This window comes from Oncorhynchus clarkii, chromosome 9 (genome assembly GCF_045791955.1).
Source record: "Oncorhynchus clarkii lewisi isolate Uvic-CL-2024 chromosome 9, UVic_Ocla_1.0, whole genome shotgun sequence".
Lineage (NCBI taxonomy): Eukaryota > Metazoa > Chordata > Actinopteri > Salmoniformes > Salmonidae > Oncorhynchus > Oncorhynchus clarkii.
In genome coordinates this window covers 51,816,133-51,831,267 of record NC_092155.1, presented here as the reverse complement: position 1 = coordinate 51,831,267, position 15,135 = coordinate 51,816,133, and the positions used below count along the sequence as shown (strand labels likewise).

At 45.4% G+C, this 15,135-nt stretch overlaps 1 protein-coding gene across 3 annotated transcripts; it reads right to left on the bottom strand.

Moving 5' to 3' along the window:
- Nucleotides 1–3,352: 3,352 nt before the first annotated feature.
- On the bottom strand, nucleotides 3,353–14,544 carry LOC139417287 (serine/threonine-protein kinase SBK1). 3 transcript variants are annotated; one of them, XM_071166549.1, is made up of 4 exons: nucleotides 14,393–14,544; nucleotides 11,018–11,201; nucleotides 5,380–5,582; nucleotides 3,353–5,160 (listed from the first exon to the last, which is right to left on the bottom strand). In XM_071166549.1, the coding sequence occupies exons 2-4, from the start codon at nucleotides 11,178–11,180 to the stop codon at nucleotides 4,495–4,497; spliced, it is 1,032 nt and encodes a 343-aa protein (XP_071022650.1). In that variant the 5' UTR covers nucleotides 11,181–11,201; nucleotides 14,393–14,544; the 3' UTR covers nucleotides 3,353–4,494. The 3 variants fall into 3 exon arrangements, with proteins under 3 accessions (XP_071022650.1, XP_071022649.1, XP_071022651.1); XM_071166548.1 differs by lacking the exon at nucleotides 14,393–14,544 and adding an exon at nucleotides 14,219–14,302; XM_071166550.1 differs by lacking the exon at nucleotides 14,393–14,544 and having other exon boundaries at nucleotides 5,380–5,595; nucleotides 11,018–11,139.
- Nucleotides 14,545–15,135: the final 591 nt, after the last annotated feature.

Genomic DNA, 15,135 nt, shown 5'->3' with positions numbered 1-15,135 from the left:
TTGCGCCCGCCGCTCTTAACCTAACAAAGGCCGGGCGTCCGTCAGTACAGGGCCAGCTGCAGCAGGTGCCAGGGGTTTATTCAATGTAAAGGAGTGAGGGGTGAGAGGGTGGTAGACAAGGGAAAGTGGTGAGAGGGGGGCAGGAGTGGGATGGTGGTGAGTGGTGAGGTGCTGGTAAGAGAGGGAGAAGGGTGAGGGGGTAGTAGGAGAGGGGTGAGTGGTGTGGGGGGGGGGAGTAGGAGAGGGGTAAGTGATGAGGGGGTGGTGGGAGAGGGGTGAGTGTTGAGTGGTGAGGGGGGGTAGGAGAGGGAGACTGGTGAGTGGTGAGGGGGTGGTAAGAGAGGGGTGAGTGGTGAGGGGGTGCTTAGAGAGGGGTGGTTGGTGAGGGGGTGTTAGGTGAGGGGTGAGCGGTGAGTGGTGAGAGGGTGGTAGGAGAGGGGTGAGTGGAGGGGTGAGTGGTGAGTGGTGACTGGGTGGTAGGAGAGGGGTGAGTGGAGAGTGGTGAGGGTGTGGTAGGAGAGGGGCGAGTGGAGGGGTGAGTGGTGAGTGGTGAGAGGGTGGTATGAGAGGGTTGAGTGGAGGGGTGAGTGGTGAGTGGTGACTGGGTGGTAGGAGAGGGGTGATTGGAGAGTGGTGAGGGTGTGGTAGGAAAGGGATGAGTGGTGAGTGAAGGGGTGGTAGGAGAGGGATGAATGGTGAGTGGTGAGTGAAGGGGTGGTAGGAGAGGGGTGAGTGGAGAGTGGTGAGGATGTGGTAGGAGAGGGGCGAGTGGAGGGGTGAGTGGTGAGTGGTGAGAGGGTGCTAGGAGAGGGGTGAGTGGAGGGGTGAGTGGTGAGTTGTGAGAGGGTGGTAGGTGAGGGGTGAGTGTAGGGGTGAGTGGTGAGTGGTGACTGGGTGGTAGGAGAGGGGTGAGTGGAGAGTGGTGAGGGTGTGGTAGGAAAGGGGTGAGTGGTGAGGGCGTGGTAGGTGAGGGGTGAGTGGTGAGTGAAGGGGTGTTAGGAGAGGGATGAATGGTGAGTGGTGAGTGAAGGGGTGGTAAGAGAGGGATGAAAGGTGAGTGGTGAGTGAAGCGTTGGTAGGAGAGGGGTGAGTGGTTAGTGGCGATGGGGTGGTAGGAGCGGGATGAGTGGTGAGTGGTGAGTGAAGGGGTGGTAGGAGAGGGGTGAGTGAAGGGGTGGTAGGAGAGGGGTGAGTGGTGAGTGGCGAGGGGGTGGTAGGAGCGGGATGAGTGGTGAGTGGTGAATGAAGGGGTGGTAGGAGAGGGATGAATGGTGAGTGGTGAGGGGGGGTAGGAGCGGGGTGAGTGAAGGGGTGGTAGGAGAGGGGTGAGTGGTGAGTGGCGAGGGGGTGGTAGGAGCGGGGTGAGTGGTGAGTGGCGAGGGGGTGGTAGGAGAGGGGTGAGTGGTGAGTGGCGAGGGGGTGGTAGGAGCGGGGTGAGTGAAGGGGTGGTAGGAGCGGGGTGAGTGGTGAGTGGCGAGGGGGTGGTAGGAGCGGGGTGAGTGGTGAGTGGCGGGGGGGTGGTAGGAGCGGGGTGAGTGGTTAAGGGGTAATCCCTAATCTTCGAGACTCAGGAAAAAAAGGCAACGTAAAAGAGAACGTACAATCTCTGGAGAACAAACTGGATTAGCTCCATTCGAGACTAACTTATGAACGGAACCTGAAGAACTGTAATATTTGTAGACCATAATATTTACCAAGATAGTTTTCATCTGTATTTTTCGTAGCTGTCTATTTACCACCAAAAAGTGATGCTGGCACTAAGAACCCACTCAACGAGCTGCATAGAGCCAAAAGCAAACTAGAAAATGCTCATCCAGAGGTGGCGCTTCTAGGGACCATTGATTTTAATGCAGGGAAACTGAAATCAATTTTACCAAATTTCTACCAGAATTTCACCTGTACAACAATAAGCAAAAAACATCTAGATCACCTTTACGCCACACACAGAAACACATACAAAGCTCTCCCTCGCCCTCCATTTGGCAAATCTAACCATAACTCTATCCTCTTGATTCCTGCTTACAAGCAAAAACTCAAACAGGAAGTAAAAGTGTAAGTGGTCCGATGAAGCGGATGCTAAGCTACATGACTAGTTTGCTACAGACTGAAATATCTTCCGGGATTCATCCGATGGCATTGAGGGGTTTACCACATCAGTCACTGGCTTGATTATAAGTGCATCGATGACTTTGTCCCCACAGTGACCGTACGTACAGATCCCAACCAGAAGCCATGGATTACAGGAAGAATCTGCACTGAGCTAAAGGCTAGAGCTGCCACTTTCAAGGAGCGAGACACTTATCTGTACCCTTGTAAAAAATCCCACTACAAACCATCAAACAGGCAAAGCGTCAATACAGGACTAAGATTGAATCCTACTCTGATGCTCGTCAGATGTGGCAGGCTTGCAATCACAGATTACAAAAGGAAACCCAGTCGAGAGCTAACCAGTGAAGCGAGCCTACCAGACAAACTTAATAATTCTAGGCAAGCAACAATGAACCATGCATGAGAGCACCAGCTGTTCCAGGCGACTGTGTGATCACTCTCTCCATAGCCTATGTGAATAAGACCTTTAAACAGGTTAACATTCACAAGGCCAAACAGATTACCAGGATACCTATTCCGGAACCAACAGGACCCTGAACAGCTTCTACCCTCAAGACATAAGACTATAAAGTTAGTTAAATAGCTAACCAAATAGCTACTTTTTTGCATTGACTCATCACATATGTTGCTGCTACTGTTTATTGTCTGTCACTTTATTCCTAGTTATATGTACATATCTACCTTAATTACCTCATACCCCTGCACATGTGTGTTTTTATTTTCTATTATTTCTCTATTTTCTTACTCTTTGCATTGTTGGGAAGGGCCCGTAAGTAAGCATTTCACTGTTAGTCTACACCTATTGTTTTACGAAGCTTGTGACAAATAGCATTTTATTTGATTAAATTTGGTAAAAGAGGGAGAGAGTTGAGCGGTGAGGGAGTGGTAGGAGAGGGAGAGAGGTGAGGGGTGAGGGAGTGGTAGGAGAGGGAGAGTGGTGAGGAGTGAGGGTTGTGGTAGGAGAGGGAGAGAGGTGAGGAGAGGGAGAGAGGTGAGGGGTGAGGGAGTGGTAGGAAAGGGAGAGTGGTGAAGGTTGAGGGTTGTGGCAGGAGAGGGAGAGTGGTGAGGAGTGAGGGTTGGGTTAGGAGAGGGAGAGAGGTGCGACTATGAATCACTTATGGACGGAGCTTCAAAGAAGGAAATATGATATGCCCTCGAGAGTGGATGAAAAGAAGCAGACAGAAGAGATGGATTATGTTTATTTGTTCATACCAAAAGGCATACTCAAACACTGTGTCAAAAACTTTACGTGCATCCTATACACAATAATTATGTACTTGATTCGAATAAAACAAAGTTACAATATGTTACCATAAATTTCAAAGAAACTTTGGTTTAACAGTATACTACTGTAAAGTTTACGGTATTTACGGTAACATACTGTACCTGTTTGCCAATAAGATACCGTAAAAACAACCTTTCTCTTTTTTTACAGTGCACAAAAAGGATGATTTGAACTTCAATTTCTATTTAGGGAGACAGAGTTAATTGTTATGCAGCAGCTCCCAATTTGTTGCCTTTGCTTTAAATTAAGTTGATTTGAAACAATGTGAACTTGAAACAGCTTTCAGTGTGACAGTCATTTTCTGGGGTCAGTTGTGGAATACCTAAAAATTACACTCTGGATATTTACCCATACCCATTTCATATTCAGTCTATTACATTACATTCATTATACAGTTAATGTATTTCTGTATGTCTGTATTTGAATATGAATCTTTCATGAACAATGAGAGTATGCACAGAAATAGACAAACTGAGGTAGCCTCATTCACGGAACAGCCTGTACAGTGTGACACACTACAAAAACATTTGAGAGAACATTGAGCACTGCCAAAGTGAACACTGCTACTAAGCCAGCTTGAACGCACAGTGCACACTCTCCCTCTATGAAATTATTATAATGCTTGTCTTCTGTGCAGTGAGAGATTCTAAAACACAGAATATAAATCATTGTTCTGAAAATAGCTGCTCCTATGCAAGGTACAAGTTCTATGTTACAGTATATTTCTCAGGTCACCAACGTTGTGTAGTTACACACAATATAGCATAAGCTGCTCCTGTGTTACAGTAGATACAAACTCTTTCGTAACATTGCTAAATTTATCAGGTTACCAATATTGTGTACATACACACAGAATAGTACGAGCTCACTCACACTCAAATAGTGCTGCTTTTACAGTACACTCGTATCCTATCAGAGCTTTTTCCCCTTGTGTGGCTCTCTGGACTGACGTTGAGTATAATTCAGTTACCCTACCTATCAGTGCATGGTAAGAGTGGGGTCGAATGCACACCTTGTGCTTGCTCCCTGTAAATTGGATAGTTGATACCATGAGCTGGAGGTGTAGACAGATACCTCAGACACCGTTCCACTGAAGACATTTACTCCACCTCCTGGTGGACAGGACTACTCCTACACACACTAGGGGTGGAGCAGGTGGCACTGACCTTGCCATTCTCCGGTTGCAATCCGTTTGTGTCCACTAGCGTCGGCATCAACCAGTCCTTTTCCACATAGGACCTGACCTCCCCTACTGTGCTTCTGTTGTTAGCATTGAGCTCCAACAGCCTTCTGAACATTTCCATGGCAGCCGGGGTGAATCTCTTCCACAAGGGTGGAACTTCCTCCACGGTGGGTGCCTGGCACCAATCAGCAAACTCCTGGTAGAAGTCATCTGAGGTCACGCAGCGCTCCCAGGGGAAGTAGCCAGTGAGGATGCAAAAGATGACCACTCCGAAGGCCCAGGTGTCCAGGCTGGGCTCCACGCTGAGCGGGGGCGCCGTCACCTCCTTCTGGCCCTCCTCCAGGGCAACGGCACACAGCTCTGGGGCCATGTAGGGCAGCGTGCCGGAGATGAAGCGAATCAGAGTGCCTCTCGTCTGAGCCAGGCCGAAGTCAGCCAGCTTTACCCGGCAGCAGTGGCTGTCCAGCAGTAGGATGTTCTCAGGTTTGATGTCGCGGTGGACCAGGCCGTGCTCGTGGATGAACTCCAGGGCACTGGCAATCTGTAGGACGCAGCGCTTCACTGCATTCTCTGGGATACCCACCTGGGAGCAGAGGATTGGAAACTGTTAAGGCTTTGTGGTCACTGAGACTTGTCTAAGGTGACTTAGAAGACTGTACAGTGCATTTGGAGCATTTTTAACAGTACATTGCGCTTATGGACACTCAAAATGGTATAGATTGACAATATTCACCAATCCTCTGATTAAACACTTTGTACTTAGGTCACAGTTTTACTATATCAAAATCAAACACAATCTTACTTTTGGTTGGATGACAGCAAAAAGGTCCCTTCCAATAACAAGCTCCTGGGCAAAGCCATAGTGCTCATTAGATTGAAAGGCGATTCCGAAGAGACCTACGATGCAGGGGTGGCAGGATAGGTGCAAGGAGATGCAGTACTCCCGTAAGAATCCCTGGAGCTTGGTGGAGGCTTTTGGCATCACTTTAAGAGCCATCGGTGTTCCTGTAAAACATTCCTATTTGTTATGTTTTATAACAACTTGGCAAAATGTTATGACCATAAGAGATGTTTATTACCAGAAAACACAAGAGATAGCAGACGGTATAAATGATATTAGCAGCAGCATTAGATCCAGTATTGGCAGTACTCTATGAAATTTGCTGTTCCAAGATGACGTAGCAGTCGGTCGTGTGTTGTGTTTGTCTTTGTCTTATCCCATGTCTTATCCTGTGTAAATAGCCTGTTTTTTTCCCGTATACATTTTAATCTCACTTTCTACCTATGAACTAAATATACTTTCCTGCAACCCTCCTCACCCAATGTGGTACGGATCTGCTATTTCTATTCCTTATAACTGGACCCTCCGTCAGAAGCTAGCCAGCTAACTAGCTACTAGTCTTTGTTAGACACGGCTAGCGGTCTTCACCTTTTAGCTTGGATACCGCCAGCTTTAACTCGGACAATACATGCCAGTCTGCACAGCACGATATCAACCCAGAGCAGATCGGACTGCTTCTCTCTACCACATCACTGGATTCCTGCCACTCTGGATCATTACACCGGATCATCGCAGCTAACTAGCTGCTACCAAGTGGCTACTGTTAGCTAACGCCTCTGTCCCGAAGCAGGCACCAGTTAGCGTTGAGCTAGCCACGAGCTAGGCCCATATACTAGCTAATTCTAGAGCTACAATATCTCTTTTGCCAATATTGCTATTCTTTGGACCCTATGATCACTCGTCTACACAGATGATGCCCCTTGGACAGTTTCAATAAGACAGTACCTAATTTTGTTTATCTGTTGGCCCCAGCCTCAAACTCAGGTCCTGTATGTTCCTAACTGACCCGCTCTGCCCATTTATCACCATTTACCCGTTGTTGTCTTAGCTCTCCTGATCAACACCTGTGACTGCTTTTTGCCTCTTTCTAATGTCAATATGCCTCTCTCTAAAATCAATATGCATTGTCTACTGCTGTCTAGGCTAGTCCTTACTGTTTTATTTCACTGTAGAGCCCTCAGTCCCGCTCACCTTGCCTTAGATAGCTCTGTTGTCCCACCCCCCACACACGCTGAGACCTCACCTGGCTAAACTGGTCCCACCAGAGACGAAACCTCTCTCATCGTCACTCAACGCCTAGGTGTACCTCCACTGTACTCACATCCTACCATACCCTTGTCTGTACATCATACCCTGAATCTACTGTATTCTACCACACCCAGAAATTCCCAGTGCACTAGACAACCAGTTCTTATAGCCTTTAGCCGTACCATTATCCTACACCTCCTCTGTTCCTCTGGTGATGTAGAGGTTAAGCCAAGCCCTGTAGACCCCAGTACCACACCTATTCCCCAGGCACTATCATTTGTTGACTTCTGTAATTGTAAAGGCCTTGGTTTCATGCATGTTAACATCAAAAGCCTCCTCCCTAAGTTTGTTTCACTGCCTTAGCACACTCCGCCAACCCTGATGTCCTAGCCGTGTCTGAATCCTGGCTTAGGAAGGCCACCAAAAATTCAGAAATTTCCATCCCCAACTACAACATTTTCCTCCAACATAGAACTGCCGAAGTGGGCGGGGTCGCAATCTACTGCAGAGATAGCCTGCAGAGTTCTGTCATGCTATCCAGGTCTGTGCCCAAACAGTTCGAGCTTCTACTTTTAAAAATCCACCTTTCCAGAAATAAGTCTCTCAATGTTTCCGCTCACAGTTGTGCCCTGGACTCCATATGCGAATTGATTGCCCCCCATTTATCTTCAGAGTTCGTACTGTTAGGTGACCTAAACTGGGATATGCTTAACACCCCGGCCGTCCTACAATATAAGATAAACTCAGCAAAAAAAGAAATGTCCTCTCACTGTCAACTGCGTTTATTTTCAGCAAACTTAACTTGTGTAAATATTTGTATGAACATAACAAGATTCAACAACTGAGACATAAACTGAACAAGTTACATAGACATGTGACTAACAGAAATAGAACTATGTTTCCCTGAACAAAGGAGGATCATAATTAATCAAAAGTAACATTCTGTATCTGGTGTGGCCACCAGCTGCATTAAGTACTGCACTGCATCTCCTCCTCGTGGACTGCATCAGATTTGCCAGTTCTTGCTGTGAGATGTTACCCCACTCTTCCACCAAGGCACTTGCAAGTTCCTGGACATTTCTGGCGGAAATGGCCCTAGCCCTCACCCTCCGATCCAACAGGTCCCAGACGTGCTCAATGGGATTGAGATCTGGGCTCTTTGCTGGCCATGGCAGAACACTGACATTCCTGTATTGCAGGAAATCACGCACAGAACGAGCAGTATGGCTGGTGACATTGTCATGCTGGAGGGTCATGTCAGGATAAGCCTGCAGGAAGGGTACCACATGAGGGAGGAGGATGTCTTCCCTGTAACGCACAGCGTTGAGATTGCCTGCAATGACAACAAGCTCAGTCCGAGGATGCTGTGACACACCGCCCCAGACCATGATGGACCCTTCATCTCTAAATCGATCCCGCTCCAGAGTACAGGCCTTGGTGTAGCGCTTATTCCTTCAATGATAAACGCAAATCCGACCATCACCCCTGGTGAGACAAAACCGCAACTCGTTAGTGAGGAGCACTTTTTGCCAGTCCTCTTGTCCAGCGATGGTGGGTTTGTGCCCATAGGCAATGTTGTTGCCGGTGATGTCTGGGGAGGACCTACCTACTAATAGATATCATTCTGACCAACCTGCCCTCTAAATACACCTCTGCTGTCTTCAACCAGGATTTCAGCGATCACTGCCTCATTGCCTTCGTCCGTGATGGGTCCGCGGTCAAACAACCACCCCTCACTGTCAAACGCTCCCTAAAACACTTCAGCGAGGAGGCCTTTCTAATCAACCTGGCCCGGGTACCCTGGTTATTCTTTAAAAGTGCCTTCCTCACCATCTTAAATAGGCATGCCACATTAAAAAAAATGTAGAACTAAGAACAAATATAGCCCTTAGTTCACTCCAGACTTGCCTGACCTTGACCAGCACAAAAACATCCTGTGGCGTACTGCATTAGCATCGAATAGCCCCCGTGAAACGCAACAGGGAAGTTAGGAACCAATATACACAGGCAGTTAGGAAAGCAAAGGCTAGCATTTTCAAACAGAAATGTTCATCTTGTAGCAGAAATTCCTAAAAGTTTTGGGACACTGTAAAGTCCATGGAGAGTAAGAGCACCTCCTCCCAGCTGCCCATTGCACTGAGGCTAGGAAATACTGTCGCCACCAATAAATACATGATAATCGAGTATTTCAATAAGCATTTTTCTACGGCTGGCCATGCTTTCCAAATGGCTACCACACAACCCTGGCCAACAGCTCTGCACCCCCCGCAGCAACTTGCCCAAGCCCCCCTCCCCTGCTTCTCATTCACCCTTCACGCTCTTTCAGCTGATGTTCTGAAAGAGCTGCTAAATCTGGACCCCTACAAATCAGTTGGGCTAGACAATCTGGACCCTCTCTTTCTAAAATTATCCGCCGCAATTGTTGCAACCCCTATTACTAGCCTGTTCAACCTCTCTTTTTTATAGTCTGAGATCCCTAAAGATTGGAAAGCGTCCGCGGTCATCCCCCTCTTCAAAGGGGTAGACACTCTAGACCCAAACTGTTGTAGACCTATATCCATCCTGCCCTGCCTTTCTAAAGTCTTAGAAAGCCAAGTTAACAAACAGATCACCAACCATTTAGAATCCCACCGTACCTTCTCCGCTATGCAATCTGGTTTCCGAGCTGTTCATGGGTGCACCTCTGCCATGCTCAATGTCCTAAACGATATCATAACCGACATCGATAAAAGACAGTACTGTGCAGCCGTCTTCATTAACCTGGCCCAGGCTTTCGACTCTGTCAATCACCACATTCTTATCAGCAGACTCAACAGCCTTGGTTTCTCAAATGACTGCCTCGCCTGGTTCACCAACTACTTCTCAGATAGAGTTCAGTGTGTCAAATTGGAGGGCCTCTTGTCCGGACCTCTGGCAGTCTCTATGGGGGTGCCACAGGGTTCATTTCTCGGGCTGACTCTTTTCTCTCTATATATCAATGATGTCGCTCTTGCTGCTGGTGATTCTCTAATCCACCTCTAAGCAGACAACACCATTCTGTATACTTCTGGCCCTTCTTTGGACACTGTGTTAACAAACCTCCAGACGAGCTTCAATGCCATACACCACTCCCTCCGTGGCCTCCAACTGCTCTTAAATGCTAGTAAAACTAAATGCATGCTCTTCAACCGATCGCTGCCTTCACCCACCTGCCCAACTAGCATCACTACTCTGGACGGTTCTGACTTAGAATATGTGGACAACTACAGATACAGTACCTACGTGTCTGACTAGACTGTAAACTCTCCTTCCAGACTCATATTAAGCATCTCCAATCCAAAATTAAATCTAGAATTGGCTTTCTATTTCGCAACAAAGCCTCTTTCACTCATGCTGCCAAACATACCCTCGTAAAACTGGCTATCCTACCGATCCTTGACTTCGGCTATATCATCTACAAAATAGCCTCCAACACTCTACTCAGCAAATTAGATGTAGTCTATCACAGTGCCATCAATTTTGTCACCAAAGCCCCATGTACCACCCACCACTGTGACCTGTATTCTCTGGCTGGTCCTCGCTACATATTCGTCGCCAAACCGACTGGCTCCAGTCTTTGCTAGGTAAAGCCACGCTTTATTTTAGCTCACCATAGCAACACCCACCCATAGCACATGCTGCAGAGGGTATATTTCACTGGTCATCCCCAAAGCCAACTCCTACTTTGGCCGCCTTTCCTTCCAGTTCTCTGCTGCCAATGACTGGAACGAATTGCAAAAATAGCTGAAGATGGAGACATATCTCCCTCACTAACTTTAAGCATGAGCTGTCAGAGCAGCTTACCAATCACTGCACATGTACACAGCCCATCTGTAAATAGCCCCAATTACCTCATCCCCATATAATATTTATTTTTGCTATTTTGCACCCCAGTATCTCTACTTGCACATCACCATCTGCACATCTATCACTCCAGTGTTAATGCTAAATTGTAATTATTTTGCCACTATGGCCTATTTATTGCCTTACCTCCTTAATCTTACTACATTTGCACACACTGTATATAGATTTTTATATTGTGTTATTGACTGTACGTTTGTTTATACCATGTGTAACTCTGTGTTGTTGTTTTTGTCGCACTCCTTTGCTTTATCTTGGCCAGGTCGCAGTTGTAAATGAGAACTTGTTCTCAACTGGCCTACCTGGTTAAATAAATATAATAATAATAATAATAATAATTCTAAGGGTAATTTGATACCAAAAACTGACACTTTTCAAGCTACGTGAAATCAATAAAACATTTTATTGTGTCATTGAACCAAAGGAAAGCCCTTAGTATTTCAGCCTTGTAAACTATGAGTTGGCTTCTTACCCCTGCAGCGATGGGTGACCAGCAGAACCTTGCCATACTTCCCCCGGCCGATCTCCTTGATAATGTTGAAGTGCTCTTTGATCTCCAAGTGGCTTAGGCTCTGAGCCGTCAGCGCAATCAGTTCATCGATCAGACTGCCATCTGCAAGGCCCAGCTCGATCATCTCTCTCTCTCTGTCTCAAATCTGACAGTCAGAAAGACATGGGTTAATGAATGTAATGATCCAATGCCTCTGCACACTTCACAACAAACAATTATTGGAGATGCACGGATGCAAACACAGTATACAGTCTATACAGTGCATTCGTAAAGAATTCAGACCCCTTGACTTTCTACACATTTTGTTACGTTACAGCCTCATTCTACAGCCTCATTTCCCGTCATCAATCTACACACAACGCCCCATAATAACAGAGCATGTATTTAAAATAAATAGCACAAATATCAAATTTACATAAGTATTCAGACCCTTTACTCAGTTCTTTTTTGAAGCACCTTTGGCAGCGATTACAGCCTCGAGTCTTCTTGGCTATGACGCTTCAAGGTTGTCACAACTGTATTTGGGGAGTTTCTTCCATTATTCTTTGTAGAGCCACTCAAGCTCTGTCAGGTCGGGTGGGGAGCGTTGCTGCATATTTTAAGGACTCTCCAGAGATGTTTGATCGGGTTCAATCCCGGCTCTGGCTGGGCCACTCAAGGACATTCAGATTGTCCTTGAGATTGTGTGTGTGCTTAGTGTCATTGTCCTGCTGTAAGGTGAACGTTCGCCCCAGTCTGAGGTCCTGAGCTCTCTGGAGCAAGTTTTCATGAAGGATCTCTCTGAACTTTGCTCCATTAATATTTCCCTCGATCCTGACTAGTCTCCCAGTCCCTGCCTCTGAAAAACATCCCCACACCATGATGCTGCCGCCACAATGCTTCACGTAGGGATGGTGCCAGGTTTCCTCCAGACGAGACACTTGGCATTCAGGCCAAATAGTTCAATCTTAGTTTCATCAGACCTGAGAATCTTGTTTCTTATGGTCTGAGAATCCTTTAGGTGCCTTTTGGCAAACTCCAAGTGGGCTGTTTTACTGAGGATTGTCTTCCGTCTGGCCACTCTCCCGTAAAGGCCTGGTTGGTGGAGTGCTTCAGAGATGGTTGTCCTTCTAGAAGGTTCTCTCACCTCCACAGAGGATCTTTGGAGCTCTGTCAGAGTGACCATCGGGTTCTTGGTCGTCTCACTGACCATTGCCCTTCTCCCCCAATGGCTCAGTTTGGCCGGGTGGCCAGCTCTAGGAAGATTCTTGGTGGTTTCAAACTTCTTCCATTTAAAAATGATGGAGGCCACTGTGTTCTTGGGGACCTTCAATGCTGCAGACATTTTTTGGTACCCAGATATGTGGCTCGACATAGTCCTGTCTCGGAGCTCTACGGACAATTCCTTTGATCTCATGACTTGTTTTTTCCTCTGACATGCGCTGCCAACTGTGTGACCTTATATAGGCAGGTGTGTGCCTTTCCAAATCATGTCCAATCAATTAAGTTTACCACAGGTGGACTCCAGTCAAGTTGTAGAAACATCTCAAGGTTGATAAATGGAAACAGGATGCACCTGAGCTCAATTTTGAGTCTTATAGCAAAGGGTCTGAATACTTATGTAAATAAGGTATTTCAGTAAATTTGCACACATTTCTAAAAACCTGTTTTCGCTTTGTCATTATGGGGTATTTTGTGTAGATAGGTGTTGGAATTTTTTAATACATTTTGAATAAGGCTTTAATTAACGTAACAAAATTTGGAAAAAGGGAAGGGGTCTGAATACTTTCCAAATGCACTGTACCAACATTATACTGTACCAAGGCAACAGAGCTTCATTTTGAGGTCACCGTTTTTGGTGGTCACAATACAAATGTATTTATCGAGCCATTCCTAATAATGAATCTGACAGTTAATAAAGGGTGAATCACAATCGCAATCTCCAGAAAAGAGATCCATCCATAACCAGTCTTACTACTGTAACTTTATGCATGCCCCTCTACCTCGGTCGACTCGTTTCAGCTGAGAAGCACCGGCCCACCCAGCACTCGCTCTGTACCACGGTCATTCATACACACTAATACGACACACTCAGCACTCACTGCAAAACCAAACATTTTACAGTATCACATGGCGTGAAACACATTGACGGCATTAGATGACATGTTATGTAGACATGTTGCAGGTGTTTTGAATTATCCGTGGCGCATTTGTATGGCAAGGTGGTCTACTTGGAGTCAGAACATGCATTCTGTATGGCCTGGTTATCTTATTATGTGACAGCTTAAATACTTCTCAAAGATTGTTACGTTTGTGTAGGCTGAGGTCAAATAAAATAGCAAATAATCACACAAACTGCTAAAAACACAACATCACGGGTTAATAACATACCCAATCAGTGTTATTATCCCACAAAGTACTGTGTAGTGACAGAACATGTTGCTGTAATTGTAGCAGTAACATTATAGTGTAAATGCATAATTAAAATGTTGACAATAAAGATGGGCTACATTGAATTAATGTTCCAACATTTATTTTAAACATCCTCTTTCATAATTTCCTGTTTGAATGACGTCAACTACTACAGTAAAAAAAATCTAATTCCTTTGGACTTGAAATTAGTTCCCGAAATTAGTTATTTGGAATAACTGTATAATATAATATTCTGGAGTGGATGTATGTATACAGTAGTTTATTTTAACGAGAACTTTCATCATTAAACGAGATCTCGCTATGAATTTACACAAGTAAATTACATTGGAACTCATTTCCAATGTAATTATATTTACAGAAATGTTCAATCATAAAATAGTTAGCAAAAGGAAGCAATGTGGGTTTCACAATCGCTATTGATTGTTTTTCCATGTAAACATTCAATATTGATCAGTTGTAAACTGATCAATTTAGAACAATTTTAGGGTTTTTTGTCATCATATGATGTATCACGCATTATCATTACAAATATATATTTTTTTGCAATACCACAAGCCTTCTCTGCAATATGTATTAATGCACATTTTGTAGGTGTACATAAACTATACAATTGGTGTTTAAGTACATATAGAAATCTCATACCCATATGACATGCATAACAAAAACAATTTGAATCGACATTGATCTTACTCAAGCATAAAACATTGCATCAACCAAAATGATCAGAGAACTGACTGATGGTTATCTTACCTTTATAGTAGAGTATCACAAGGGTCTCGATCAATAAATATGCACACATATGTTGCAACAAACACAATACACACACACACACACACAAACCCATACGCACAAGTTGCATGCATGTGCCAGTTAGCGTAGTGGTGAAGCTCAGGTTTAGCGAGTGTCCCTCTGTCCTTCCATCACCTTACTGCAGCTGTGCTGTGGATCACAGGGCTGTGTGGCTGGCTGAGTGGACCAGGGTTAGAGGAGAGTGCTACCACTCGGCTACAGCTAAGACTCGGAGCCCACTTCGACAGCTGATTACAAAACTGGCTGCTGCAAAGGGCACTCACACTCTTACACACACACTGACACACACACTGACACACACACTGACACACATGCTGCTTTATAAAGCAGAAGCACCTTAACTGCTCTTGGAAGATTAAAGGTTCTGTCACTATTGGATGTACCAATATGGGCACATGCCCACACACTCACACTCACGCTCGCACCCTCACACAAATACACACGAATACAGCCCCCTAGGGAACTATGAGTAAGTACATGTGCTAATACCACTACAACCTCCCAATGTTCTCAGTGCTAACAGGACTGCGTCTATTAAACAACAAATGTGCAGGTGTGTTTAAACATACAGTCATGCATGCTTATCTTGAATAAAGAGTTGAGCACAGTGAAGATACAGTAGTATGGTGTATTATCTCTCCAGTCACAAATGTAAAAGGGGATAAAAGTTGTTTCCTGATATTTCCTAATTCAACCACATTGTATTTACGTCCTCCTTGCCCTGTAACCAAGCCCATGTACCCTGAGAATGTGCTGATTGAACACACCACATACAGTCAGTTCCATAAATATTGGCACCCTTGATAAAGATGAGCAAAAAGACTGTATAAAATAAATTGTACAAAAAACTGAGCTAC